This window comes from Lynx canadensis, chromosome D3 (assembly GCF_007474595.2).
Source record: "Lynx canadensis isolate LIC74 chromosome D3, mLynCan4.pri.v2, whole genome shotgun sequence".
NCBI classification, from domain to species: Eukaryota; Metazoa; Chordata; class Mammalia; order Carnivora; family Felidae; genus Lynx; species Lynx canadensis.
The window spans coordinates 2,460,902-2,488,607 of NC_044314.2; the positions used below are offsets into that span (position 1 = coordinate 2,460,902).

General features: G+C 53.6%; 2 protein-coding genes across 8 annotated transcripts in view; one reads left to right on the forward strand and one right to left on the reverse strand.

Moving 5' to 3' along the window:
• Positions 1–7,932, forward strand: part of LOC115528667 (myelin basic protein) — a 116,467-nt gene extending 108,535 nt beyond the window's left edge. The window contains 2 exon segments of the mRNA XM_030336957.1: positions 891–997; positions 6,411–7,932. Of these exon segments, the coding sequence (XP_030192817.1) occupies positions 891–997; positions 6,411–6,501 (198 nt within the window). The 3' untranslated portion in view covers positions 6,502–7,932.
• A 5,629-nt stretch (positions 7,933–13,561) lies between these two features.
• The window catches only part of ZNF236 (zinc finger protein 236), a 108,940-nt gene continuing 94,795 nt past the window's right edge, over positions 13,562–27,706 (reverse strand). For 4 of the 7 annotated variants that reach the window (XM_030337010.1, XM_030337013.1, XM_030337012.1 and 1 more), the window contains 5 exons: positions 22,976–23,110; positions 20,280–20,477; positions 19,342–19,471; positions 17,270–17,446; positions 13,562–16,162 (listed from right to left, as the gene is read on the reverse strand). In XM_030337010.1, the coding sequence (XP_030192870.1) occupies positions 16,038–16,162; positions 17,270–17,446; positions 19,342–19,471; positions 20,280–20,477; positions 22,976–23,110 (765 nt within the window). In that variant the 3' untranslated portion in view covers positions 13,562–16,037. The remainder of the gene's footprint in view (positions 16,163–17,269; positions 17,447–19,341; positions 19,472–20,279; positions 20,478–22,975; positions 23,111–27,706) is intronic. The other 3 variants (XM_030337014.1, XM_030337015.1, XM_030337009.1) reach the window with 2 other exon arrangements.

The following is a 27,706-nucleotide window of genomic DNA, read 5'->3' on the forward strand; positions in this document are numbered from 1 at the left end:
ACCACTGCCCTGTGCCACAGCCTCGGAAGTGAGGAGTGAGGGGGCCGCTGGCGGCTGGAGGCAGGGGCTGGCTTCTCCCTTCATGACACACACACCGTGAGCCCACAGGCTCTGTTCACAGAGCAGAGCCTCCTGACCACCCCATAAGGAGGGGGCCGTTTATCCCCATTTTGTAGAAGAGAAACTGAGGCTCGGATAGGTTTTGACACTTGCCCGAGGTCACACAGCTAGGGAGTGGAGAGCTGAGACCGCCCAGGCTGCGCCCTGGTGCCTGGCTTGCTGGCCGGCCCCGCCCCATTTCCTTCTTCACGACCCCGGCCAGATCCCAGGGCCGCCAGGAGGACTCTGGTCCTGGTGCCACACATCGGCGCTCAGGGACCCAAGCCGCGGCCAGGGGTGCTGCTTCCTGGGAGAGCCTCCTCGAAGCCAGAGAATGTGGATCTTGCTTTCTGCTTTAGAAAAAAGTCTGAGCCTCAAAATTTTGCAGAGTGCTAAGTGCAAAGCTCTGCACCCTCCGGGCCTCTAGCAGGGAGGGGGCAGGGGTGAGGGGTCTGCACGAAGAAGCAGGCGGGGACCCCGCCCACCCCCTCCCCACACCCAGGACAGGTGCCGGCCCTCCCGCAGCCTCCTTTCCAGGACACGAGCCACCCCCTTCCGCAGACGTGGGGGAGAAGGCTTTTGCTTGACGCGCTGCACTTCTCTTGAAAGCCACACGGTGTGAGGAAGGGATCTGGTCTTTCAGTGACAGCACTTGGGTGCACGGCTGCTCACGCGGGGGCCGGGGCTGGGCCAGCGCTGCAGCGAGGAGCGGGGGGTGCTCGGTGCTGGGGTCTCCCCGTGCCCCGCCTGGCCCTGCAGGCGACGCCTGAGAGCCGTCTGGTCTCTTGCAGGGAGCCGAGGGGCAGAAGCCGGGATTTGGCTACGGGGGCCGAGCTGCAGCCCACAAAGGATTCAAGGGGGCCGACGCCCAGGGCACGCTCTCCAAAATCTTCAACTGGTAACGTAGCCCCTCTTAACGCCAGGGGTGCGTCGGGGCTGCGGGTGGGGGACCCTGGGCGGCCTGCAGCCTTTCCACACCGCCTCTCCCTCGGGGTAGCTTGCCAGGCTGGCCAGTTCAGCGGGCCTTCTCCAGGCTTATGTGAGCAAGCCCTGGGCTGGGGCCGGGCTCCCTTGGGGGCCTGAGGACACGCAGAGGGTCCCACGTGCCCAAGGGAAGGAGTAGGAGCCGAGCGAACAGAGGGAGGTCACTGCATCGGGCAGAGCCCCCCAGAGGCCACACGGGGGTCAGCCGCACTGGCTGATGTGGATGCTGGAGTCACAGGGGCCACCATCTGTTAGCGCTTGAGCTCAGCAAGGCCCCGGACCACCGGTGACGGGACTTGAGGAGGACAGAGTAAGGACAGCAGGCGGTCAGAGAGCCCCGCAGCCCCCCACTCTGGGCTGGGATCCAGACCTCCACCTGCCCCTGGGTTGTGGGAGGGCCCCGTCTGGCCTCTGTTCATTCCCGGCCCCTGTCGTGGCTCACGGTCACGTCCCGGGTTCACTGTCGGTCCCGGAGGGCAGGAAGAACATTGCCGTGAACAGGCTGTAACTGCCTGGGAGCGCGACGTCCGAGGCCTCGGCCACGGGACCCACCTGACGGCAGCCGCTGTCCCCGGGGGTGGGCACAAGTGACTGGTCTGCGCCCCCAGGGCTGCTCCCAGCGCGGGCAGGCCGTGAGCCCACAGTCAGGGGCCCAAGGCTGCCCAGGCATCCCACCCCTGGGATAGGACACAATTCTCGTCGGGCTCAGGGACTTGTTGAGCATTGCCGCGTGTTGTTGGGGGTTCCGGGACTGTCCCCCGCACAGAGGAATCCACGGCCTCCCAGAGGAGCGGGTTCTCGTGGTGGGGACGGAAAAAGATGGGGTGCTACAGGGCAAGAGGCAGGGCAGGGCCCATGGGGGGCACGGGCCTCCGCACCCCAGACAGCTGCTCACGGCTCCAGGGAGCGAGCCCCACCAGGCTGCGGGGCTGGCCTCACACCAGGGGTTCCCGGCTGAGGGGAGGACCGCGGGTGAGGCACGGGCTCCCCCCACAGAGGGCCCTCTGACCTCCCGAGGGCTTTGTCACCTGGGTCCCATGACACCTACACTTTACGTGTGCGCGTCGAGGGGCCAGCCGTGCGGGTCTGGCAGACACCTGTAAAAGTGGGGCTGGGGTGTCCGCGGCACCCATGCGGGGTCTTGGTGGCCGAGCCAGCACTCGAGGGCCCGCAGCTGTTAAAGGAGAGGGACGGCCCCAGCGGGGACGCATCGCCCCTCTGGGCAGTGCAGGACAGTCTCCAGGCTGACTGAAGGCCCCGGGGAGCACCGTTCTCTGGCCGGTGTGGTCACACACTCTCGTTAGAGTAGCACCACGAGCCGGTTTCCACTCTGAATCCAGACGAGGCTGTCCCCTTCCTTGCTTGATGGCGCCAGAGCCGGTTCTGAACAACCAGCCGCGAGTATTTGCAAGGTGGCCCAGTCCGCCCTTTGTCCGAACTGAACAAGTGTGATGCCCGCACGTAAAAGACAGGGTTCCTGTGTCACGGCAGGAAAGGCATCAGAAAAGGCGCAAAACCCCACGATGCCCGCAGCGCCCTGCCGAGAGAACCACAAATCGTGAAAAATCTCTTTTATCTTTCTCGGGTGAAAGAAAGGTGAGCGAGCGTTGCTGTAGAACACGGAAGACGTGGTCGCCCCAAGGAGGGGGGGGATGGCCTGGGCTTGGTTCCCAGACACCAGCACGGGCCCACCTGCTCCGTCCGCGCTCGTCCGCGGCGTCCAGCCATCGCAGACAAAGCATCCCGGGTTCTTATTCCACATGACGGCCTCCTCACCTTGTGTCTTCAGGCCAGCGGTCACATTCTGGGGGAGGCGTGTGTGCACGCCACGGAAACTGCACGTTGTCGGTGTTCTTGGTCGCGGATGAGAACAGGGGGTCGGCCTCTCTCCACCTGTCCTCAGACCACGCGAGGGGTCTCAGTGAACAAGTTAATCTAACATTAAAAGGTCCTGCTGTACGTGGCTCGGCGGTGTCGCCCCGAGAGATTGGGCGGCTGAAAGGCGGGACCGACGCTTCCCGCAAGCTCCAGGTCACGCCCGGTTCGGGCTCGGTCTCCGCCAGCCAAGCACGAGGCTCCTCAACCTGACTCGCCGTTGACACAAGGCCTCCGACCTGTGTGAGCTTGCTGATGGCTTCGTAATACGCCGAGGTTTTACGATTTGTGCCGGGATAATTTGGCGTGTGGCCCAAATAGCCATCGTGGGGTCGCATGAGTGGTGTGCCAGGTGGCCGGGACACGCGGCGGGAACGGCCCAGTGAGCGCGTGTGTGTGGAACCCCCCCCCCCCCCCCGCCACGGCGAGTCCAGATTCGGCGGATGCTGGGCCCACACAGAGGTGAGGGGAGGCAGGACTGTGGTTGAGGAAAGTCAGCCGTATCCGGGAAAAGGCTCAAATCTGTGAAGTGAGTGGTCACCAACTGACTTGCTAAGTCGTCTTATGTCAGGTAAAGTGCAGGCAGGATCTTCTCCCCAAGGTCAATTCTAAAGCAAATCTAAGAAGACAAATCCTACCCGGCACATTCAAGTAACTGAGGTCATCGCGATGCCTTTGCTCAGTTCTGAGATGTGGCGACGAGAAGGTGAGGAAAAGCACCATGTGGAGGCCCCGGGTACAAACCCAGAGCCGCGTCCGGGAGAGCAGCGCTTCCTAGGTGCCCAGAGCCTGGCCAGGCGTGCCCTCGCCTGCGTCTGAATTGCCTACGGTGCCCATGCCGCTCCTGGGCTCCCCCCAAGGCTTCCTGCCCCAGAGCGCCCTGGGTTGGGTCGGAGCCCGGAAGTGTGCAATTGGAAGGCCTCCCCCTCGTCGGAGAAATGCAGACGTACCCACTCGGGGTAAGCAGTTCCTGTGCTTTCCGGTGTGGTGACTGTTCATCCCGCGGACAGAATGGCCGGGGGACAGGGAAGGCCGAGGGGGACCTCCGTCTAAGGAACGTGCCTGTGTGCCAGCCCGGTCACCAGCCCCACCGAGAGAGCCCCGTGTCTATCCTGCACATTTACGGTTCACGACTAACACAAGCCTGAGGCCCATTTGGGTTTTGTAGGTTCAGCACTTTTCCTACGAATTTCTTTTTGTACAAAGTGGTTTAGAAATTTTAAAACTCCTGTACAGACCCAGGGAAACTTCAAATTTCAATTCATATGGCTTTGATCAGATTTTACCACATGAAACGTTCGTGAACTGGCCGACTACAGTCACATGCTGCTGAAAGAGCCACCGCAGTGCGGTGACAGATTAAAAACGATCCCTCCAGAAGTGAGAAGGGCTCGGGGAGGGGTGGAGGGGGGATGGCGGAGACCTCACGGTAGTCACGGTGGTGCTGTTTCCTTCCTCGTTGGTTGGACACTGGGTGGAGAGCACTGTATTTCTCCCAATCATCAGGGAATGGAATCAAAATGTAATTGGAGTTCGCTATTTCCAAATACGCAGCTGAAACAGTTCCCTGCACTGGGGTACAAGTGGGGAGAGGGCGCAGGACCTTCCGGCAGGTTCTATTCCTTCCCAGCCCACGACTCAGCTTCGGGCCAGCCTTCTTCTAGTGAGGCCAGCCTCATCCACTCGGCCGAGCCCAGGGCCGACCAAGCGCTGGACATCAGTCGGTTCAAACGTGCTAAAAACCCGACAGAGAGAAAAGCGTGAGACCCACGCAGCAGGGGTGCTGGCTCTAAACCTGACTCCGCCTTTGGCTGACTGACTTTGGGGAAATAACTCCACGTCTCTGTGCTTTGGCTCCTCCGACTGTAAAACGGGGAAGCTAAGAATCCCTGCCTCCGGGATCGGCTTTCTCTTTCCTCAGAGGAAACAGATGTAATGGATTTTGCTCACGGGAGACACTCCGTAAGCTGTAGGTACAACAGGAAACAAAACCAAATGTCCACCGTTGTCTCCATCTCAGAAGGAGCCATCGGGAAGTGAAGACGGGGCCTCAGGCCAGGTGTCTTGCGAGGGGTGTGGGGAACTTGGTCCATCTCAGCACAGACGGGCTTTGCTCTATAGAGCAGTGGTTCTGCTGCTTTTCGGGAATAAATCACACTGTACAGGGACGCCTGCAGGTGGGTTTTTTGGGAATTTAGGGAACGGTGAAGCCAGTGCGCACTTGTTCTGGCTCCTCCCGAGGGCAGCGCTGAGGGCCGGTGGTCAAAGGCGAGCCAGGCACACGGGTGGGGGGCTGGCCCCTAGGACCCGGCTCAGGTGTAGGAGAAAGGCCCCCTCCGGTGACTCCTTCAGATACTTCAGAGGCTAGAATTCCATAAACGTTTTCACTTCTGAACATAAAATCCCACAAGTGAGTTGAAACGTAAAACCCTGACAAATCAGAACCGTCACCTCACTCTGTTGACTGTGCTGTTTATAAGGCGTTTTTGGCTTTAGCGCTCCCATTATTGATATCGTCGGGCAACGTGGCAAACGTGTGATTAGAACAGGTCAGGGTGGGCTCAGTGCACGTGTCATTGGGCAAATAGCATGTTTCATGTATATCTTGCTTTCTGGGGGCTCACAGTCTCAAGGAAATCTTTGAGAGGTGACTTAATTGTTCGTTCATAATCCAAGAAGAAAAGGGGAATCCAAGGACAAAGAGCCTAAACCTTGAATAAATATGTGAATGCCAAAAGAAAGGTACATTTCCCCCGGGTCCATCTAAGTGGCATCTGGACCCACAAATGGCCCCGTCTCCTGGGGAGCTGACGCTCCCCTCTCCGCCACTGGTCTCTGCACAGCTGTGTGCCACCTCGGTGATCGCCAATTCGGGTTTTCGTTCGTCCGGAAAATACGTCCATTCGTGATTTTAAGACCTTGGTGTTCGAGTCTATGGACGACCCCTCTGGGCAGCTGGTTTTATGGGTGAGGCAGGGCAGAGCGCGAACAGGACTGTTCCTGGGGATGACTTTGCAGGGTCTGGCCCTTGCCTGGTGGGCACAGCGGCAGGTGTGATCACGGGACTGAAATCTCTTCCAAGATGAAGCTGTCCCTATTGTTTGCAGACACCTGCCTCAATTACCCCAGAATCTCTAGCTGGAGACAACCGGGGCTCAGTCGGTGCAGCTGGAGCAAATAGGGCTCAGTCAGTGCACGGGAACAGGGTGGGTGAGCTTTCCACCCCCAGAAGTGCAGCGTTCCATGAGGCACCGGCTCTCTGCGTCCTGGGCAGGAGGTCAAGTGAGTTTACCCCGTGTAAGAGAATCGCACTTGGCACTTGAGAATCTTCCCCACTTGAGAATCGCATTAGCGCCCGCATCGGCTGGTTTGTGGCCCGGCTTCCACCCAAGCGGGACGCGTGCCCGAGGCTGCCCGTACGAGCCACCTAACTGCGTGTTTCCTTTTCTCAGGGAGGAAGAGACAGTCGTTCCGGATCACCCATGGCTAGACGCTGAAGCCCTGCCTCGTTGTTGTTATAGAATCCCGTCCTCAGCTTCTTAATATAACTGCCTTAAGATTTTAATACTGTTCACATAAATTACCTACTTGTAGCAAACCCCCCTTGCCTAATGCCCGTTGAGTTGTGCACACAGTAGGGGCAGGCACGCCGCATCTTACTGGCAATTTCTGGCCATCAGCTAAATGGAGAAAACGCAGACAGAAAATTAAACGGCGACTCTGAGTTTGAAGATAAACGCCCTGGGACTCTCATCCCCCTGCGACGCGGCCCCGCCGCACTGTGGTGCAGGTGCACGGCGCGCCTCCAAGTTCGCCCTCCGTCCTCGGACTCGCTTTGCTGACTCGGCATCCCTCGGCTTCCCGGGCACTGCCGTGGCGACGCTGCTGTGGACACAGAGACACGTGCGGGGCGGTGAGGACTGTTGATCCGAGCTTCCTTTGGTTTCTTCCCCTGCCCTTGCTCACCTCCTAACACACACTCACTCTCCCTCCAGGGTTAGGCAGTCGGGAGCGGCACAGGGGGCTTCGGTATGTGAAGTGCGGGCGGGCAGCTGTGGAGAGTCCCATGTGGTGGGCGCAGAGGGGGCGCCTGCGGGGGCGGCTGCCCACCACGGCCGGCTGGCGGAATTCAGGCGTGGCGGAGAGGGGAACAGGGAGGCAAACCTGGGCTGGGCTGCGGCCCCAACAGGAAACAGGGTCTTCTTGGACATTAGGTGATGGCGCGGCGGGAGCCAGAGCGGCCCCCGCGAGCCGCCTGTTTCCCCCCAGAGCCCAGCAGGAGGGTCTGAGCGGGACTAGAGGAGTTTTCTGGGTGGCCTCACGGCGTCACCCTGGTCACTGCGGGAGGTGACCGGCGGTATGCTTACCACGGCACGGCACACAGCAGACACTAACCCTGGGAGGACGGGTAGCATCCCGCCCACCCGCATCCCAGACACAGACGCGCGTAGTCGGTAGGCTTCGGAGGGTTCTCTTCCCGAATCGCTGACCTGGACGTGCGAGCAGAGAGGGGGCTCCTCTGAGCTGTGTCTCTTCTAACGCGAGCTGACCTTTCCTGTGCGCCCCTCCTAACATACTGACCCCACCTTTTGATTTTAGCGTATCTCTCACAGGCCTTCCAAAGAGCCCCACACCGGCACCCCCGCCCCCTTAGAACCCAGATGAGGAGTAGTGAGCGTAATCCTGTCCTAATTCCTGCTCGGTGTGGGTTTAATGTAGTGTCTATTAATACCTAGCCTCAATGATGAGAGGGTGGGGGGGGGGTAGAAAAAAGGTACAAAATTCCAGAAACAGAACCTCCAAATTGCTCAACACACACACACACTCGACATCTTTGAGCCGACTGCTGACCGAGTGATCTCTCTTCGTGGCTATGCACCCCGTCAGCGTGCGCTGTGATGGGGGGGGGGGGGTCTCATGGAAAGTACACACTGTTCTTGAATATTGAAATAAAATAATAAACTTTTAATGATATTTGTACGGGTGTCTTACTTTATCTTTATTCTGGTCTGCGGACCGCGAGCCAAACAGAGCAAAAGTCGCGTCTCGGAGGCGACGTGTGAGAGTGCTTCCTGAGCAGGGCTGAGCTGCCGGTCAGTGCGTTATCACCGGACGGCTTTCCCGTTAAGAGAAAGTGGAACACAGGTCATGGTTAGGGCACTGGTTTGCTCACTCACAAGGCAAAGAATTTTCAATTTGTCCCTGAACAGCCTGTTGAAGTATATTTACACTTTGTTGTTTTACCAGAGTAAACACCTGTTAACGTGAGCTGAAGAAACTCTGAGAAATTACTTCTTGCCACACAGAGACCTCAACAACCATAAGGGGTTTGGGAAATTTTGTGTGTTAGCTGCTGTGGGTTACAGAAGTTCTGTTTCCAAAAGATAAACCAAAGTTTTCACTTGGTTTTGTTTTGCTTTTAACTAAAATCCCGGACTCCCTAGTGCCTCAGCCATGAGAAACCGTGCACGCCTGCGGGTTAGCGAGGGAAGCCCCCCAACTCTGGGATGCTTGTGGGAGCCCTTCTCCAGGGGCCCCAGGCCCGGTGTCGTGCGAATCCCCCCAAGAACAAACGGGGAAGCCGCCCTGCTCGGCCGGGACCCACCCCTCTCCTCTCCACCTCTGGACCCAACCCTCAGACTGACGAATTGTGAAACTCATGCACAGATAGACATGTTTTGAAGATAGTATTCTTTCAGGGGCATCTTAACGGACATGTAATACAGGTTTTTGAAACTAAAAAAATATAATGGGGCGCCTGTGTGCTCCGTTGGTTAAGTGTTTGACTCACGGTTCCTGAGTTCAAGCCGGTGTCAGACTCGGTGCTGACAGTACTGAGCCTGCTTGGGATTCTCGCTCCCTCTCTCTGCCCGCCTCGTGCTCCCGTTCTCTCTCAAAATAAGTAAGTTTTAAAAAGCCACACGAGAACACAGCATCACATCTGTGATGTCTTGACCAAAGGTGCGCCACGAAGAAACGCTGGGGGAGAAAGTGGGGGACTGCCTCCTGCACGACCGGCCCGGTTTTCAGAAATGTCGCCGTGATGGGAGCCACGGCCAGAGGGGGCGCAGTTCCGACCCGAAGGTCAGGGTAGGTGGGAGCCTGAAGCCCTCTGTTGGTGTGAGGGCGGTACTGTCCGTGCCCTTCCTGTAACTCGTATGGAAGTTTGAAACCGCTTCAGAAATGCAGGGTTACACAGAAGGGATAAAGACGGCCGGTCATTATGGGGTGCCTGGGTGGCTCAGTCGGTTGAGCGTCCGACTTCGGATCGGGTCATGATCTCACAGTCCGTGAGTTTGAGCCCCACGTCGGGCTCTGGGCTGACAGCTCGGAGCCTGGACCCTGCTTCAGATTCTGTGTCTCCCTCTCTCTCCCCCTCCCCCACCCTTGCTCTGTCTGTGTCTCAGAAATAAACATTAAAAAAAAAAAAAAAAAAAAAAAAAGAGATGGTGGGTCATTAAACCTGAGAAAGAAAGATCACCCCAAGGGAAGCAGGAAAAGGGCACCGTGAAGAGCGCCCCGGGGCAGGTGGCCAGCTGTTGTCCCACTTGGCACAGAGCCACCAAGAAACTGGCGGACCTCACGTCAAGATGAGCTGCTCTGCGTGAGTCATAGGACCGTCTTCCCAGGGAGTGTGGTTACCAGGGTAACTTGGCTCTGATACTAGAGTGGTGGCATAGGACCGTGTCTCTTGATTGATCCAGGATAATGGAATCAGGGAAACGTGTTTGTCGGTAGAGAGTGTGAAGCAGTGTGTGTGGGTGTAGACAGTTTCCACATTTCACTTCTTCCTGAAGGACTAAAAAGAGCCAATACCTCAAAGGTGCTACGTGACAATAACAGCTTCTCGGTGACGGGGACGGCATCGCGGATGGTGTGGGGTAAATTGGCCACTGACGTTTGTAATAAAAATTCCCATTCAGAGAGCAAGCCGAGCCAGGGACATTTCACGGCCTCCTGAGTGATCGGACGACGTAGCACCGGCAGCCACGATGCATCTGAACTTCTCACAAGACGCCAGTTTCCTGGGCGCTGGCAGAGGGCTCCTGGGTCAGAGAGAAAGGGGGTGATCGGTCACAGCACCGGGGGAAGCAGGGCATCAGCCTCTGTGCGGATATCCCCACGCCCGACTCCCACGGGGCGACCCAAAGTGGGCCAGTTGATGCCCGCACGCACAGGGCACCGTGGTGCAGGAGAGGAGCCCGGGCTTAGGGAACCCGGGGCTTTTATACAAGGCAGCCAGCTGGCCTGACTTGGCCCCAGAGGAAGACACGTCTTGATTAGACCGGTCAGGAAACAAGCATGGCTCTGCTCTGAAGATTCCCCAGCTCCAGAGTCCGCGTCCTACACGAACAGCCTCGGAAAGATCCTGGGTCAAAGGCAGAGAGCACTGTGTCCCAGGACGCCCAGGAACGAGGCACCTGCGGACCGTGGCCTCCCACCCATGACGGCTCATTAACTGAGAACAACTAACTTTATAGGTGAGGGGACAGGCCCTGAGAAGTTAACTGAGTGTCCTGACGACACGGTCAGCCATCAGCCCCAGGACCGGTCTGACCCGAGGTCCCAAGTCACCCTGCCCCTCAGCTTTGCTGGCGCACAGGAAGCTTTGTGAACTCACGCCTTTGTGTTTGGACACAAAGACTCTTACATCATCAGAGAGCCAAGCGGCCCGGGAAAATGCATCTGGAGAAGCGTTTTAAACGGAGACAACCACTGTGGTCTCTCTGGAAGAGAGCAGATCTTCCAGAATCTGGGAATTCTTTCTAAAAAGTCCCTTCCCCCCACCCATCACATTTTAAAACCTGTTAGAGCAATATTCCTCCGACAAACAAGAATTGTCAATTTCTCACCATTCCCTCTGATATAAGTCCAGGAAAGGAAACCCAAAATCATTTTAGGTAGTTCAGTCCAACAAGGTATGGAGCCTCCCTCCACTCTGTGCTAGGAACAAGGTGCACAGGGATGTCCCCAGTTTGTCGTCTCAACAGGACATGGACTTCATAAACCTCCAACTTCTAAAAGTCTGCAAATATATCTTTACTTATTTAAAGTTTATTTACTTATTTTAAGGTAAACAGAGACCACTGAGTGGGAGAGAAGCAGAGAGAGAGAGACAGAGAGAGAATCCCAAGCAGGGGCTCGAACTCACGAAGCCGTGAGATCACGACCTGAGCCGAAACCAAGAGTAGGACAATTAACCGACTGAGCCAGCCAGACGACCCTGGAAATAGATCTTTAAATAGAGGATTAGATGCTATAATATAAACGAACTCCACTGGTGTTTCTGAGGAAGTCTAACACCCCACACAGCTCACAAACAGACACAGTGATACCGTGATGGCGTTTCATTTCCTTGTTGTTACTCCCAAATACCTTGTGAGAGAGAGAAAACGAACAGTTATCCTCAAGGACAGAAAAGAAGACCCGTTCACACTCTTCAAACCCCGTGGATCTCAATTCATTGCAAATCGAGCATCGCTGTGTTGGGTTAACCCTTGCTGAAAACACTACCTACAGAAAACATCCATCTTTAAAACAGTCGTAACTCACCCCGAACCCAAAAAATGTAAATATACAGGAGCTTTAAAATAATACCAAAACTATTTTTATTTTTCTTAAAGCCAGCACAGTGGCTTTTGGCAGAACTATCCATTTCTAATACAAAATTGGATTAAATAAATATTATCCAATGTATAAATAGACCATGGGACAATTTTGAAGGGTAGAAAAAAAATTCTTCTGTAAATAAAAAAAAAATTTATTTTTCTTTACTGGTGAATCAAGAGTGAATCACAATGTCATTGTAGGATTTGTCAAATAGATTACAAACCTTGATTTAATACAAAAGTCTTCATGTTGTAAAGCATTACACGTAAAAAAGATTAAATAGCAAAATTTCTTAAGGTTACTGCCTATTGCTCCTGCCACGTAATCTTTATTTTTTTTAGTGCTTCAAATAGTTTATTCATCATCCATGAGAACCTACCATAGCGCCTCTATGTGAAGGGCAGGGGTATGACAGGGAGTGTGAGCTCATCTGTGTGTGTGTGTGTGTGTGTGTATGTGTGTGTGCAACACGCGCGCACATGCCTCAGGAAGGGCAGTCCATTCAGATGAGGTCAACAGTGACAAAGAGAAACTTGACTTACAAAACTTACCAAGGCGAAGAAAACGTCTTTACCAGAGATGCGCAGACATGGCGGGGTGGCTCCACTTTTTAAACAGTGAAAATGAAAGCAGGTTTTAAAAACCTGATTTTCATTAGGATAAGGCAAAGATCTAGAGGCCCCGGATGTCAACACCTTTGAAATTCTGTTCTAAAAAGCCAAACCCCTACGTTGCATGAATAGGGATTCAGTGGCAAAAAGAGAAAAAAAAACCTAGATTACTACAAAGTGCCAATTATATAATTTCATCTCTGCCTCACTTTACATAGATTTGAGAAAAAGAATAGATTAGCAATGACCAACCCTTGGATTATTATTTTTTTGGTGGTGGTGGTGGGGACACAATAATGATTTTGAAATAAACTTCTGGGGAAAAAAAAGACAAAAAAGCAGGCATGAGAAGTCTCTAAAAAGAACACCCAGAAAGCAGACCTACGTATCTTATGTATCTTTTTTCAAAGGTGTTACTTACAGAAATCTGAGTGATCATTTAATGTCAAAAGTGTGCACCTTCACGAGTTACAGATACTTGTCTGCGAAGAACAGAAACCTACTCACACTTCTAAGAAAACCTTGTACCTGTACCAGTGCAAGCATTTCTGGCACATAAATGCTCCACGGGAGGTTCAGAGGAGATGGGAGAACTGGGTATAATCGTGGAGGCCAAGCTCACATTCCCTTACAGGCAATGGGGCAAGGAGCACAGGATATCAAACTAGAGTCGCTGCCCCATTCAATGTCGCACTTGCACGGAACAGAAACCCGACGGGGCAGTCAGTGGGAATTCCTCGTTAGGACAGACGGTCCCGTCCCACCCGCGTTGGGCGGTGGGGGGTCGGGTCTGCACCGAACAGCCAGGCAGGCGTCTCCCCCAGTCCCTTGTGCGGCCTGCCCCCCCTCCCCCCGACCCGTGCAAGCACTGGGGGACCCACAGAGGAGGGCCCAGGGTAGGGACACTTCGGTTTACATTTCTGAAGAGATGTTTTTATTTTACTCTATTGTTCTGGGAAAACAGGACCACCCTTGTGTCCTCCAGGGGACGGGACCCTACGCCCGCCACACCCTGGCTGCCTGCCCGCCCCAGGAAGCATCCCCTGGTTCTCAGTGTCTGTGCAAAGGCAGGTCACCCTCTAGGCTCACGTGAGTGCTCCCGGACCCTCCCCTCACCACCAGAGTGGGTTCAGGACAGTCACGCACTTTCCAGAGGGACCCAAGTGACCAGGGGATTGTCTAAGGTGGCCAATCATGAAGACAATGGACAACAGGAGGGACATTCATAGCTCACATGGATGGTGCGCCTGTCACTGACCCACATCCTGATTTGTGAGGTCTGGAGCCCCTCAGAGGGACCTTCCAGGGGGTTAAGTCCTCGTCGTCTGGCCTTCACTGAGGGGAAGGGAAAGATCGCTAAAGTTCTGCTCTGTTAAAAATGATCTGAACTTGAAATTAATTCATGTGCCAAACTATTACGTATTAAATACTTTAAAAGAAAAAAATTAATCACACTTCCTAACTTCATTTTTTATTTATTGTTATTCCAAAGCAGGTACGCTATGAGGAGATATTTCTAAAAATACAGTTATCTGTTCTCAAAACCCTGGTTATGCAGGAGGCTAGAAATCTCTTGTCAGAAGACATTTATTAACCAGTAAAATATAAAGATCAACCTGTACTCCACCAAAGGTTCAAGTGAAATTATGTCTTTACAAAACCTTATATTTTCAAGGAATGTTTTGCAAAGAAGCAGCTTTTATAACTAGGAAGTAAATAAAAATAATATATTAATGTCTTGTGTTTGCCTGCTGAGTTAATAAATCGAGAAAACTCACAAAATGAATTATTGATAGATTGTTCCTCATTTTCTTTGACGAAAATAAAAGTAGGCTTTAGATTCACCTGGTAAGGCCTTACGTAAACAGGCAATTCACCAATACAGTTCACTGAACTACGCTTTCTGTACAAGTAGGAATCAAACCCTTTTAGACACTGTCCTGAGAGATGACATTTAATGCTACAACCAAAATAAATAACCTAGCGAGAACAAAATTTTTTAAATGCAATAATTTCAACTTTGGAGATCTCTGTTCACCAAAATTAATCAACATTTCTAAAATATTTTAATACAAAATTATAAAAGAAAAGTGCATTAAAAGCAGAATCTTTAAAACTCTGGCACAATTACAATTATTCTGAATATATGGACTACTGCCGGTACACAATGACATTCAAGGAGAAGAACCTCAGGATATAGAAGTCCAGTATCACAAGAATAAGTCAAATAAGGCTTTTTTTTTTTTTCCTTAAAAAAATATACAATACACAAAGCAGTTTGAAAAAAAAGTAATATTATTTAACAGTTTTCTGACTTAAATATTTTCACATAACAAAAGTTTTTATATCACCATCAATATTACTTATATACATATGCCCAAAGTGAACAACAACAACAACAAAAAAAATCAAAAGATGCCCTTTGAAAAAATAACAGTGAGAATGTCTCTTTCTTCAGGAATCTGAAATGAGCCCGTCTCTTAATATACAAAGTCCATACAATATTTATAATAAAACTGCTCTCTTCTGAAACCAGGGAGGCAATGAGAGAAAATAAAAGCAATTATTTTTCAGGAAGAAAAAACCAAAAGCAAAGCAACCCCACCTTTATGTTACAACGAAAAGATACCCATTTGTGAATATAACGAATACAATACTGATCTGAAGTGCTCGCAGGGAGCTAAAAACTCTGACGCTCTCTCTGGAATCTGGGGACTAGAGCTTCTATTTACAAAATATACTGTTCAGCCACACAGAGGCCCATAGATCTGCGTATGTACATATGTATTTATATATAGAACATATAAATAACTTTGAAGGAGAAATTCACATGAAGTAAAGAACTTTCCATCTTTGGAATGCTGTAGGAGCAACGCACACTGCCCCCCGCACGGGGTGGGATTTGGTTTGGGACGTGTTCAATGTGGCACCATTGATGATAGTAAAGAATTCCCTGAAATAAAAAATACACCTGCTTATGCGTGAAGAGAAAGTCACGGGGCTCGTACGGTCCTTACCTTTAATCTACAAACGCACCTCTCAGGCGTCGGGGTGGGCAGGGCCACGGCGCCCTCACTCCCGGGAGCCAGCTCTGCCCTTCCCTGCTTGTGACGTATGGCTTGTGCTTTCTGCAACCGTCTAACCCGCGTACCTGGATGTCGACTAAAGAAGCAAGTGCGGCCCCTCCCGTGAGGACGGTTTAATCCTTCTCGGCGTCGGGTTTACAGCCCCCCAGGTTTCTGCCCCGATGCTGTGTTCCTGTAGCTAATGATTAGACAAACGTAATGCGGAGAGAACTGGTCCAGCCGGCTCTCAAGGAACTAGTTAGATTAACTTACGGTAGACCAAAAACAGTCCATTTCTAACTTCGAAATGCACAGAGGAAAAGAAATGGAAAAAACTTCCCTGTGTGTTCTGACATTTTTCGAACTTCATGCACCTATTTTATGTGTGTTTTACAAGCTCTGCTTCTTACGACAGAAAGCATGAAGGAAACTATCTTACTTTTTCCATGGTAACTTTCGTCTTTGCCAATACAAAGACGTCACACCACGAGGACAGTGAGATCCAGTTAAGTTCTGTTTAACTAGATGCACTGGCCGCCGAGTAGAGGGGGAAACTACCTATCGTAGTACCTGAGCTCAATGATTCGTAGACAAGTGACGGCACCGCGTTCACACCGTCCCCGGTTTTTTCCTCTCAGTCTCTGAAAGACAATGATTCTTACATAATTTTCTAACTGAAACACCGCGGTGGTAACATCCTCGACACTTGGAGCTTCAACACGGACGCTCCAAGCGCTCCGTTCTTCCGCGACACGCGACGCGAGGGACGGCCCTCCAGGCAGGGACGGGTGCGTCAGAACACGCCGGCCAAGGCCTGCCACTCGCTCGCCGCCTCCTGCACCACGTCTTCCAGCTGGAGGGTGCGGCTCAGCTCCTCCGCTCCGGGCTCCTGCGGGGCCACGGGCTCCTGCACACTTCCTGCAGCACAGACGGGAAAGAGCAGGCGGGGGCTGGGCCAGTGGCACACGGCTACTCACCTTGACACAGAGACGATTAATCAGAGACCAGAGATCTCTAAGTTGGTTTGCTTTCCGTCCCGCTGGAAAAATCATTTGAGCTGCCGCCTGAATAATTACGGGGGTTACAACTTCCGCTCTTGGAATGTGAATGAACGGCCCTTGCCGTGCACGCTCGCTGCCGGACTGTTACGTCAACGCGGGCGTCGGTGAGCGATTAATCATGAATCCCACCAGTGCGGCGGGCGTGGCCTCCTCACAGGAGGAGGAGCACAGAATGTTTGTGTGACAACAAGGGCTCCCTCTCTGGATGCCCCGACCCAGGTGAAGGCCCGTCCCGCTGGCTCCCGGACCCCGCTGTCCTGAACAACCATGATCCCGAGACACAGAAGCACGGGCTGCCTGCACGTTTCCAGCTCGGGCCTCCCGCCCAGCTGGCAGTGTCCACGGTGGCCGCGGCGAGGCCACGTGCTCCCCTTGCCTCCCTGGCAAAGCCGGGTGCTGTGCGGGCCCACCAAGGACCAGGAGGGAGACGGACGTGGTGGGGGGGGCGGGGGGCAGGGGGGAGACGGGCCGTGGGGGAGGGGGGTGGGGGAGGGGACACAACGGGGGGGGGGGGAGACGGGCCGTGGCGGGCGGGGGGTGGGGAGGGGGCCACAACGGGGTGGTGGGGGGGGAGACGGCCGTGGCGGGGGGGGGTGGGGAGGGGGCAACAACGGGGTGGGGGAGGGGGCCAACAACGGGGTGCTGGGGGGGGGAGACGGGGTGGGGGGGGGGAAACGGGCCGTGGGGGGGTGGGGGCAGGGGGGAGACAGGCCGTGGCGGGCGGGGGGTGGGGGAGGGGGCCACAACGGGGGGGGGGGGGGAGACGGGCCGTGGGGGAGGGGGGTGGGGGAGGGGGCCACAAGGGGTGGGGGGGGGAGACGGGCCGTGGCGGGCGGGGGTGGGGGAGGGGGCCAACAACGGGGTGGGGGGGGGTGACGGGCCGTGGCGGGCGGGGGGTGGGGGAGGGGGCCACAACGGGGTGGGGAGGGGGTGACGGGCCGTGGCGGGCGGGGGCGGGCCCTACCGGTGTAGCTGTGCGCCCGCTTCATGTGCAGTTTCATGTTGCTCTTCTGGGTGAAGCCCATGACGCAGTAGTCACACTTGTAGGGCCTCTCGCCCGTGTGCTTCTTCATGTGCACCTGCAGCGCGCTCTTCTGGTTAAAGGCCTTCTCGCAGAGCGTGCAGTGGAACGGCCGCTCCCCTGGGGGGACGCACACACGTGAGCGCCCTCCTGGACGCTGCGCACACGTGAGCGCCCCCCTCTGCCCCCCGCCCCCCGCGACGCCGCGCCCGAGGGCACACACAGGGAAAGCGTCCTGAGCAGTCTATACAGAGTGCTAGTGCGAACGTACCCCACGGCGAGACCCAAAATAAAACCTGAATCAAAAGCTACTGCAACTCCTAGAAGCATCTGGAAATAAAAGTAGAGCACCCGTGGCTTACACAAAATGTTGCTAATACACCTTAGGCAATAAGGCAAGAAAACGTTAAGTAGGCGAGAACATCAAAGCCACTCGATTAAAAGAATAGTTTATCTAGTATTTTCTCAAATGTCATTTCAGCTGCTTTTGAGTTAATGCAGAAACTGAAAATTGAAGGCAAAGCTTCCCCGTTGGCCTCCTGCCGCAAGCTTGTCTGGCAGTGGGCTCCTCTCCAGTGCCCACTCTGGCCGCAGCCCTGCCCCTCGCCGTCCCTGCCTCTGCCCCACACGCCGGGCCACCGCCAAGCCCCCAGGGCACGACCCCTTCGTCTGGGCCTACAAGGTTCTTTCCCGTGGACTCTGCACGGCTGCCTCCTGGTCAGGGGTCTGTCCGCTCTCCCGGCGCGGCCTTCCTGGACCACGTGTCAGCAGGAAGCACCGCGTGGTGGCTCAGAGATCACCTGCTCTGCTCCCAGGGTGTCGCTCTAAGTCTGTCCCTGCTACCCAGTGGCCGAGACACAGGAGGTCTCAACCACGGCTCACCGGTGCCAGGCAGAGCCGTGAAAGGGCTCCGACGCTGTCCTGCCGTAATCCCCGGGACTCTGCACGCGAGGACGTCGTACCTGTGACGGTGCTCCCTCACACAGAGGGAACGGTATCACAGACGTCATTACAGCCACTGGAGCGGACGCGGGGGACCCAGAGGGGGATCGTCCCTGTGGGCCCACACACACCCTGCCGGAGCAGAGGCGGCCGCCGCAGGGACCGGAGGCTGCACGGGGCTCTCCGCTGGTTTGCAGACGGAGCGCCCGCGGGAAGGGGGCGGTCCCGGAAAGCGGCACGCAGCGCACGGGGCGACGTGCCAGCAGCGGGCTCTCCACGCCTCCGTAGCACCCGGCTCGTTGGGAAAGCCCCTTAGCGTGTAAATACACGAGCAGGTACGGCCTCGCCGTTTTTCACTCCCACGCTGCCGAGTGCCGGCCTGTGCGGACCACCGGGGACGTCCCCGAGGACGCCAGAGCCCGGGGCCGGGAGGGGCGCGGACGGGGCCGGCCAGAGGCACCGGAGGGCGCAGAGGCCTCGTGGGGCGCGGTGTCCTGGCTGACACCTGAAGAGGAGTCAGAGGAGGCCGGGCGGAGGGAGACCCGGAGGCCAGCACAGGTCGCGCACAGCAATGCCAGTCACGGGACAGCAGGCGCAGCTGCGGGTCCTCAGAGGGCACGAGACGGCCACGTCCGCCTGCCCCCCAGGGTCTCCACCCGGCCGGCGCGGAGGCAGACCAGGCCTCGGCGGAGCAGGGAAGGCGCTGAGGCAGAGGCCGCCGGGCCGGTTCAGGGCGGGTGGCGCGTCACGGGGCGGGAGAGGCAGGGACAGACCCGAGCAGGCTCAGGTGGGGACAGGACGTCCGCAAAGAGAAGCCTGAGGATGTAGGGGAAGGGAAGGAACGGCCCCCGAACGCGGGCCCGGCCCCGGAGGACGCAGCAGCCGGCGCCTTATGGGTCGTGAGTTCTGTGGTCGCCCGGGAGACCACAAACTCTGTGGCCTGCGGAAGCCAGCGTGCCAAGTGAGCGACGGCAGCATGCAGGCCCAGCTCCACAGGGCACGTGTGCCGCGATCCCCTTTCCTCGGCGGCGCCCCGGCGCCCAGCGCCCAGCCCGACGGCGCGGCCCGGTTACCTGTGTGGATACGGCTGTGCCGCTCCAGCTGGCTGGGCTTGGCGAACGCCTTCTCACAGGTGTCACACTTGAACACTCTGGGCTTCTGGGAGCTGAGGGAAGGGCCGGCTTGGTGCGTCTGCATGTGCTCCTGTTAACGACCACACAAGACACCTGAGGTCACGCCGGGACCACAGACCTGTGACAGGAAAGGCAACACGGCCACGGGATCACGTCCGAGGCACGGCCCACCCGGGGCCCCGCCCCGCGGATCGGACACAGCAGGCCGACCCGGCCGCCCTCGGGCACCAGCTGTGAGGCTCTCCAGGGCCTCTGCCCTCCCTCGTGGCCCGTGACCTTGACGGTTTTTAGGAGCACCGCTCAGCTATTCTGCAGGATGTTCGTCAACTGAGAACCGTCTGAAATGTTTCCCGTGACGGGACCGTGGCTCTGGGCTTAGGGGGCAAGGAGGTGTCTCGGTCCCAGACTATCAGGGGTGCACAGCCTGCTCCGTGACCGTGGACAAGCTGCACCACGTGGCTGACGTCTCACCTGTCAGCCCCTCCCAGGCACACTTTGCTTTTCGCGCATCCTCCTGCGCCCTGGGGAAGAAGGAAGGAGGAGGGGACGCCACGAGGGCGGTGTCCACACAAATTGCTTGGGTTTGTCTCCTTTCCTGGCCATTAACTTCTCCAAGCACATTTACGTCCGCGAGGACTCGCAGGGATTTATCGTGCGCCGTGGGTTATAACCCAACGCTACCTTATACCTTTTCTTGCTGCAACTGTTCCAGCTCTGGCCGCCGGGAGCTCTTCCAGAGGGTTCCCGGGTGCCTTCGACACATTTGTTACCCTTTACTTTCCACCGGTGAGATTCAGGACTTCCACCGAATCGCGTCGGTCACCCTCGGAGGGGGTGGCGGTGCTGGGGGACGGCGGCCGGGCCGCGGGGGAGCCTACCTTGAGGTGAGTGGCGCGCTTGAAGGCCTTCCTGCACACGGGACACACGTGGATGCGCTCCCGGCCGTGCACCTCCTTGCTGTGCTGCAGCAGCATGGCGGCCGACGCGAAGCCGCGGCCACACTCCACGCACTGGTGCAGCCGGGTCTCCTTCTCGGGCGGCCCGCCCTGGGCCAGGCTGGCAGAGACGTCAGTGACCTGCGGTGGGGTCGGAAACCCCGGGCGTTACTCCACGGCTGCGGCTTGCCGCAGAGCGACAGAGGCACCCTCCGACACAGGCACACCCAGCCCCGAGTGTCGTCTGTCACCCTAGGGGGGGCGGCGGGGACCCAGGCATCCTATCTGACCGGCCCGCTCTCGCACTCGGGGCAGAGTTTAGAGAACGGAACGGGGTTCCGCACACGTGACCTCCCAGGTGCAAATTCGGCTCCCACCCGACGTCCCGGGTGCTCTGGAGAGAGCTTCTCCACCCTGTCCCTGGCTTCCTCCTCTGGTCAACCATAACTATCAGGGCTGGTGACGGTTTGATGAGGTAACCCATGAAAGGTCCTGAGAATAATGCCTGGCTTACAGCACGTACTCAGGAAATGCTATTCGTGATAGCAGTTTTAGCAGAGACAAGTATAAAGGACACTGCCCCCACAATGCTGCTGCCTTGGCTGAACATCTTTCTCAGCAAAGTGCAATATAAACAATACTTAGTAGAAGGTGTTTTTAGCTTTTGATTGGATGAGAGCATTTTCTCCAAACTTTAACCACAATGAGTTAGGTTTTCAAATCATTTTAATGGGATGCCATTAACACCCGGAGAATAAATAAAGCCAGAGGAGTTTACTACTCACTTTTATAAAAAAGTCTTTGGTTTTGCAGGTGAAAACTTATATAGGACAATTTAGTGAAAGAAAATCAGAAATAGTTATAAAGATAATTGATGGGATTTTTCAACATTTTTGTTCTAGTTTATCAAGTACTTTTTCATAATACTGTAATATACAGAAATGGATAAAATTTAAACACCTAACAAGAGAAGATTTCTACAAGGTGCTCTAATATTATTAATCTGTGCCGAAAAAAAAAAAAAAAAAAAAAGAACGGAATGAAAAAACAAAATAGAAAACATGAGAGGCACAAAGATGATGCAGTTGCGTCACGTGCCATAAATAGATGTCACTTTGTGGTGCCTGTTAGGGGTACACGTTTCTACGTGTGACGGTGTGTGCAAAGCAAAGAAACAAGGACACACTGTGTATTCAGATCAGCGCATAAAATATATTTGTTGTGAGTCAAAAAAAGTCTGAAAACCCCTGGAATAAATCAGACTCAAAGCGCCTGGGTGGCTCAGTCGGTTGAGCGTCCGACTTCGGCTCAGGTCATGATCTCGCGGTTGGTGAGTTTGAGCCCCACGTCGGGCTCTGTGCTGACAGCTCGGAGCCTGGAGCCTGTTTCAGATTCTGTGTCTCCCTCTCTCTCTGCCCCTCCCCTGCTCATGCTCTGTCTCTCTCTCTCTCAAAAATAAACATTAAAAAAAATTAAAACAAAAACAAAAACAAACCACACGATTAAAGCAAATGATGCAAAAAGTGCAGTCCCTGAAACAGACCCTGGGAGCTAATGGCGCTGACGTGCCTCCATTCCTCCGCTGGTCCTTGCCAGTAGCTATGGTAACTGGACGCCATCACAAGACATGAAGACTCGAGGCGGTGCCCTATCGCTGGGACCACAAGTGAAAGATCAGATGGCGAGCCTCCCCAGGCCGTCCTCCACGGGCAGCACAGCCCGAGAGCCCCAGAGACAGGTGGGCTACCATGACCCGCGCTGACATGCAGCTGCATGAGGCTGACCGTGTCTCAATTCTTCAACACGAGTCCTCGGGGGGCGCCTGAGTGGCTCACTTAAGCATCTGACTTCGGCTCGGGTCATGATCTCATGGCTTTACGAGTTCAAGCCCCACGTGGGGCTCTGTGCTAACAGCTCAGACCTGGAGCCTGCTTCACAATCTGTGTCTCTCTCTCCATCTGCCCCTCCCCCACTTGTGCTCTCTTTCAAAAATAAAAAAAAATTAAAAAAAAATAAAGGAGTCCTCATCCCATTGAAAGGCCAATGAGAAATTTTCTTGAAAACTTACTTGCTAAAATTGCATAAAATGTAATGCTGCTTACAGTCAGTATTTATTATCTGTACTTTAACTTTGAAAAGTTTTAAGGAAAGAGTTTTTAGATTCTTGTATATTTAGAACTATCATTCACTAAATCTTAGACCCTGAAAACATGCATTTTAAGTACAAAACTGGTCAAATGACAAATAGGTCATGCAGACACATATAGGTGTGATGCATGAAAAAGTACAACCAGACTTAAAACAATCAGCAAAGGCTTGACAAGAAAACCTATGAAAAGAACTAAACGCAGGTAAATGGCCGAGTGAAGTCGGATCGGTTGGCCAGAGGAATAAATTTACAACCAGACTCACGAGTTGTTTCTACATGACTCTGCAATACGGAAAGCCCACCCAACAAGCAACATATCACGGCCCGGACGAGACCAGTGTCCTCCGCTCACCACTGGCTGCCCCGCAGTGCCCACTCCTCATCCCCGCACGGATGCAGACGCCGCCCCCCCCCCCCCCCCCCCCACGGAGGGACCAGCCCTTCTCGGTCCGTGTGTGTCAGCACCTGGGGCTGAGTGTGAGCGACGTACCTGGTAGGTGATGTCTTCGCCAGCAGCGGAGGAGGGCTGGGGGGTGTGGCTCACTAAGATGACCTGTGGGGAGCCCGCTCCCCCTTGGCCGGAGAGCGAGGGATCCGTGAGTAAGGCTGGGAACTGCTGACCCTGCTGAAGACAGACTGTGTTAGAGGCCGTACCGTTATCAAACTCAGGAAGAATTTAAAAGATCGCCTCGGGAGCCGTTACTGTGGAAAATGAGCTGGCAGGCCCTCGGAAACAACCACAGAATCAGCAGGTGACCGGGCAGCTCCGTCCCAGGTATCTGCCCCAGGGAAACAAAAACGCTTATGCACGAACGTTCATGGCAACCAAGAAGGGTGTGTAAACCGAGGTGTATCTACGCTTTTTTCAGCCACGAGAAGGGTGAGCCGTGGAAACAGAAGACACCGAGTGAGGGGGGCCGGTGCAGACCCACTCATGTGACGCGTCCCAAACAGGTGCGTCCACAGAAGGGGAGAGCGCCTGGTGCTTGTCAGGGGCGGGGGAGACAGCGAGAGGTGGGCAGGGGTGACACGGGGGTGACTGCGAGCTGCTCACGGTGCCACATCTCTGAGGTGATGATATGTTCCCAAACTAGATGTGGTCGTGGGTGTGCAACTCTGTAAACATACTAAAGACCGGTAGGTTGTATACTTTAAGTTGAACAAGTGAACGCTACAGCACACACGTTATATCTCAACAAAGTTGTAAATATATATATATCATAAGCACTCGTGCTTAAAAACACACATTTGGGGGGTGCCTGGTGGCTCAGCTGGTTAAGCATCTGACTCTTGGTTTCAGCTCAGGTCATGATCTTGCGGTTCACGGGTTCGAGCCCCACATGCGGCTCTGTGCTGACAGCTCAGAGCCTGGAACCTGCTTCGGATTCTCTATCTGCTCCTCCCCTGCTCATTCTCTCTCAAAATCAACTTTATTTTATTTTTTTTTTCAATGTTTATTTATTTTTGGGACAGAGAGAGACAGAGCATGAACGGGGGAGGGGCAGAGAGAGAGGGAGACACAGAATCGGAAGCAGGCTCCAGGCTCTGAGCCATCAGCCCAGAGCCTGACGCGGGGCTCGAACTCACGGACCGCGAGATCGTGACCTGGCTGAAGTCGGACGCTTAACCGACTGCGCCACCCAGGCGCCCCTCAAAATCAACTTTAAAAAAAAAACCCAAAACACCACACATTCCATTTTGCTGTGGCCCACCAGCTACTTTGAGCCTGCTCCAGCACACCTCCCACTGCGCCCGGCGGGCCGACCGCACACGCCAGCGCGGGAGCCACGCAAACGTCGCACACACACAGCGCGGGCTGCCGAATCGGCACAGACTCCAACACGGCCGACCCGCGATCAGAACGTGTGCGTGAAACACAAGGATTCAAGAGCCAACACCCACGCACGAAGGGGCCAGGAGTCTCCAAGAGAACTTGGGTCATTAAGAACGTGGCCCGTGTCACAGGTCCCCCACGGCTGAAGACAAGGGCTGTTCTTGTGTCTTTGGGACCCTGTGCGAGCTGTGCTCCAATGGGGCAGAGACTTGAGCAGGGGTGGGCGGTGGAAAATGGACTGAGAAGGCAGTGAAGGAATTTTAGGTCCACTTCTTGTGGAAAGACACTTCCCAAGGCGCACAGGGAAACATGGGGCAGAACATAAATTTACAAGGACATCATCATAGATTCTAGACAAAAGGAGTGTCTTAAATTGATTTGGATTCTCTGCTTTCTGCAGGCACCTTTACAAAAAAAACCAAAATGATATTTTAGGTGTCTCCATATATCAAATTTTTTTACACGGACGTATTTTGAAAAGTTCCGATCTACATCCACAGAGATTCCCGCTCGCTATCCCCCTCCGGTGAGGAAGACGGTTCGATACGGCTCCCTTCAAGTACTGGTGACTCCTGCACCGTGGTGCCTTGTCTGCGGCCGGCTCTGCCTGCCCTCTCGCCAAACCATCCGATTTGGGGGAATGGCATCGAACAAAATTAATAAATTTACATTTCGTAATTTTACCCATCAAAGACAAATGCAACTGCTGGCCAGAAATTCTGATACACCTAAGAACCAGCGTTGGCTCAGTAAATCCATATACTCTCAAAGAAAGCTAAGGCCTCTGAGATACTCAGCTTCTATAGGGTTTTCAAGGAGAAATCGCAACTCCTTTTGTTCCGAAGGGACAAAATTACAGAAGCGGGGGACAGGTGAGCAATTGTCAGGGGAAGGGGATGCAGGAAATCAAACGTGAGGGACCTTGTGGGCTGGAACTTGTGGGCTGGAAGGTCCTGTGATACTACCCCTGCAGCTTTACAAGATACTACCACTGGGGATACCACAGGTGCGCCAGCTCCCCCCGTATCCTTTCCTAAAACTGACGACGAGTCGATAATTATCTCAAAATAAAAAGTTTAATGAAAAGAACCCCAAACAAAACGTAACTTACTAGCTTACTGTTGGTGGTTTAACTGCTAATATTAAGTCTTCTTAATGTATACACCCTGATTTAAAAATCAAGCATTCAGGAGCACCTGGGTGGCTCAGTCGATTAAGCGTCCAACTTCAGCTCAGGTCACAATTTCGCAGCTTCTGAGTTCGAGCCCCATGTCGGGCTCTGTGCTAACAGCTCGGAGCCTGGAGCCTCTTCGGATTCTGTGGGTGTGTGTCTCCCTCTCTCTGCCCCTTCCCTGCTCCTGCTCTCTCTCGCGTGCTCTCAAAAATAAATGAATATTCAAATTTTTTTTTTAATATATAAAAACCAAGCATCTAGTAAAATAAATGCTCAACCATCAGCCACACTCATGAATGCAGTGACCTGAATCTGCTAAAATGATGCCATCTGAAAGTCATTTATTTTTGCTTTGCAGTATTACTTACAGTGTGTTTCTTTGCTATATTTGGCTCGTACTGTGTTAGAAGTTACAGGAATTCTCGCGCTCAAGCACACGTGGGTTTTGCAAGCACCTGAACGCTGCTGGGCCGAGGGCTGCAGGAGAGTCACGGGCAGGGAGGGGACCACTACCAGACTCCAGCCCCACCCACTACTACTGAATCAACCCTGCAGGACGAGAGCCAAGGACTGTCACGTGCAAACAAGTCTGGGAAATACTGCTGCAAAATTACCAAGAGTTGCCACACTGATGGGTGAGACTTCGTATGACGGCAAATCTGACTCCCTGTCAGGTCCCTCTAAGTCAACCTAATTTAATATTCCCATGTGCTAATCTCACCAGGAATATATTCGTAGCAGCTCATGGCCTCAATTCCCTGTAGAACTCTTAATGAACTACAATAAACGCTGCGCCTCAATGAAAATGCCGCGAGAGTCAGAACAAGCCAGGACCAGGACGGGACACGTACAGGAAGGAAGCGGAGGAGCTGGAATTAGCAGCCCGGGCTAAAACAAGTCCCGTTACTTCAGAACCGGCTGCTTTTCACATCGAGAGTCTCCAATCAGACTTGTCAGTGTCCGCTTCACCCCACTGTCAAATTCTGACTTCTTATTAAGACCCGGAAAACCACATTTACATGTCTAACCACTAAGTTTCCTATGTTTTGTACCGGGCCAGTTGTCTGTACTAATAGAGTTAATAAAAACCAAACGAACAAACAAGAAACCAAAACCCACAAGAATTCATATAAAATAGAATTCCCATCAAGAATCAGTTACTTCTTTTTGTTTTCAGAATAAATGCTGAAGAATCACTCTGCTTTCTTGAACAGAGTTTTAAACGTATGCTTGCATTTCCTTATAAAACTGTCACACTTAGGGGCGCCTGGGTGGCTCAGTTGGTTAAGCGTCCGACTTCGGCTCAGGTCATGATCTTGCAATTCATGGGTTCCAACCCCGCATCGGACTCTGTGCTGACAGCTCAGAGCCTGGAGCCTGCTTTGGATTCTGTGTCTCCCTCTCTCTGCTCTTCCCCTGTTCATGCTCTGTCTCTCTCTCTCTCAAAAATAAACATGAAAAAAAAATTTTTAAAAACAAACAAAAAAAACTGTCACACCCTGGGCCTGATCCCCACCCCCACCAACAACAGTCCAACATTTGGAAAGAAAACCTAACTTCAGGTTTGCAGCTGAAAGAGGAATCTTCATAACTCACCAATTTTTCTTTTAATACTTCTCCTAGTGGAGTAACTACAAAGTCGCTTCTTAATCCAAGTGTGTGTCACATCACTGTATTCTACCTTTGGCTTCAACACATTGTGTTTTTAAATAAACTAATTCTTTTCGGTCTCAGAATGATCATTTACCCCACAAAATATTCTTCTCTAGTTGGGCTAGTTGCACGTTTTAAATTACGATTAATCGTGGTCTTACATAAATGTGTTCGTTCCAAACATTCTGCTACGACAGACTCAACTTCGACCCTTGGCTAAAAACTATTTAACGATACGATGTAAGTAAACTACTTAAGACCACCTCTTTTTGCTTTGAGAACCATTTTCTTTTGTGGACTTTATAAACAGACACAGAAAAATAGATAAATGACACTCAAAAAAGTGTATTACTTTTTAAATATACTGCCTCTTTAAGTTGTAATTCACGTGTTCACAATCTCGTGTCCTTTCCGTGCCTTTAGGGGGACCCTGATCTTCCACGTGCTGTGTGACTTTCACCTGCAGACAGCAGCTCCTTCTCACTGCTCTCACTTATTTCCTCACTGAATTCAAGCAGCACATGTTGTGAATAGTCTTAAGGGACTAATATTAAGCCATT